At 32.6% G+C, this 1,895-nt stretch overlaps 1 protein-coding gene across 1 annotated transcript; it reads right to left on the reverse strand.

Moving 5' to 3' along the window:
* Nucleotides 1–123: 123 nt before the first annotated feature.
* LOC111786069 (pentatricopeptide repeat-containing protein At2g41720-like) lies at nt 124–1,599 on the reverse strand. The gene is made up of 3 exons (XM_023666428.1): nt 1,463–1,599; nt 1,153–1,257; nt 124–415 (listed from the first exon to the last, which is right to left on the reverse strand). The coding sequence occupies exons 1-3, from the start codon at nt 1,553–1,555 to the stop codon at nt 227–229; spliced, it is 387 nt and encodes a 128-aa protein (XP_023522196.1). The 5' UTR covers nt 1,556–1,599; the 3' UTR covers nt 124–226.
* Between the last annotated feature and the right edge of the window lie 296 nt (nt 1,600–1,895).

A 1,895-nucleotide genomic window follows, 5' to 3' on the forward strand; every position in this document is an offset into this window, starting at 1 on the left:
TTTAAAGAACAATAATAAAACTGTTGAGAGTTCAATGGTATTTCGAACTTTTTAAGAGTATTAATGATTTGAAAGTTCAAAGGTATTTTTGAAATAGAATATTGATGGTCTCTCTAAAAATAATGGTAAATGTACTTTTGATTTTTTTTTAAAGTACAAGGGTATCATTAAAACTTTTGAAAGTTCAGAGATATTTTTATTAGGTAAACGATATGCAACTAGTACCTCATGTATGAGTATGGTTTCTCGCTAAAATAACAATTATAATAGCAGAAATACACACAACCAACATACCAACTCTTTCCTTGATGATAGCAGCGCACTCTGCACCACCACAATTTTGTGCGAAGTAAAGTATGTCATTGTACATTGCATTAGAGGGTTGGATTCCAGCATCATCCATCCACTGCAAGACCTGTACATAAGTTTATTTAAATTTCTATATTCCTGGCTGGGAATATGATGAAAACACTTAAAAAGCCATGTTATTTAATAGAAAGCAAAAATTTAATGAAAGGGTAAAAGTACGAACCAAAATTGTACCAAACTCCACAGACTAAAAACAAGGAACTGAAGAAAAGAGACAGTAACATGGTATGGAATTCGTAATGAGCTAGGAGGGGCGTTTTTGCTATAGTCAGTCAGAGAAAGAGTAGTAATGAGTAGCAACGGAAAGCTCTCTAATTCTTCCTTGATTCAGTAACTTGATTGATAAATAAACCCTAGTTCATTTCAAAACATGAATGACAAACAGACACATCCAAGAGTAATCAGTATTTCAAAAGAGTTATTAGGGGAAAAATGCACTGTGCGAACCGCTTTCAACATAAACTTGCATTAGACATTCAAACGTTGTATCCTGCTCTAGAAATCATGACTCTGGCATCTTAACTAAAGATTCAAAAGAATTTAGACTATCATGTATAAACAAGGACTAATATTTCTTATGGTACTTCTCCAAAGTCTAGGCTTGCTCAAAGTTGCTTCAGTATTAGCACCGAGATATCAGAAAAAAAAAAAAATATATATATATATATAGGACAACTAAGGTCCAAGTAATATACAATTCCTATAATCAGCAGTCATAGGTATATATTAGTAAGAACAGCTTAAGGGCTTTGAAATGCCAAGTTAATGAAACATAAAGCGTACCTCAATGTATTTCCTCCAATTTCCAAAAGACAAGAGATTCTTCAACAAGATTGAATAAGTACTAATATTGACACTGGATCCCAATGCCACGAATCTGTAAAACAGCTGTATTTTGGGATAAAATAGCTTAGAGTTCAACGCACTACAAGGATACAAACAGTTGGCATATGTAAATCATGTTCGTAGATATCAGACTTTAAACGATAAGGAAACAGGGGAAATTTTGAAGTAAAAGAATGTGCAGAAAAATTTGCTTGATTCCCAACATTAACCCATAAGAAATATATCGACACGTATATTTTCCAACTACCTTCATCATAATCTCCATCTTTCCACTTTTTCCCAGAAAATGCAGAAGATGATTAATAGTTCCAACTGAGACGAGATGCAAAGAGGGCTCCATAAGCTTTATTATGTCAGTTGCTTTCCTCCAATCTCGTAGTCTGCATACAAATTTCAGTAAATAGTTTCTTAGTGAAAGAGTGAAAAAAATAAGTTGCAAATTTTCAAGGTAAAATTCAGATGATAATTCTCTTACTTTTACAATAGTTACAAGGGTCTATCTTAAGTAGAAGAGAGACCTAATACACAAAAGGAAAAACCTTGTACACATAATCACACTTCAAGTACACCTAACAAATAAAATATGGTAAATATATTTAAGAATAAACCATCAATAAGTAAACCTGAAAACCATTGTGATCAAATGATTCAAAGCAAAGAAGGATGCCTCGAAAAAATTG

Source organism: Cucurbita pepo, unplaced genomic scaffold (genome assembly GCF_002806865.2).
Source record: "Cucurbita pepo subsp. pepo cultivar mu-cu-16 unplaced genomic scaffold, ASM280686v2 Cp4.1_scaffold000987, whole genome shotgun sequence".
Classification (NCBI taxonomy): Eukaryota; Viridiplantae; Streptophyta; class Magnoliopsida; order Cucurbitales; family Cucurbitaceae; genus Cucurbita; species Cucurbita pepo.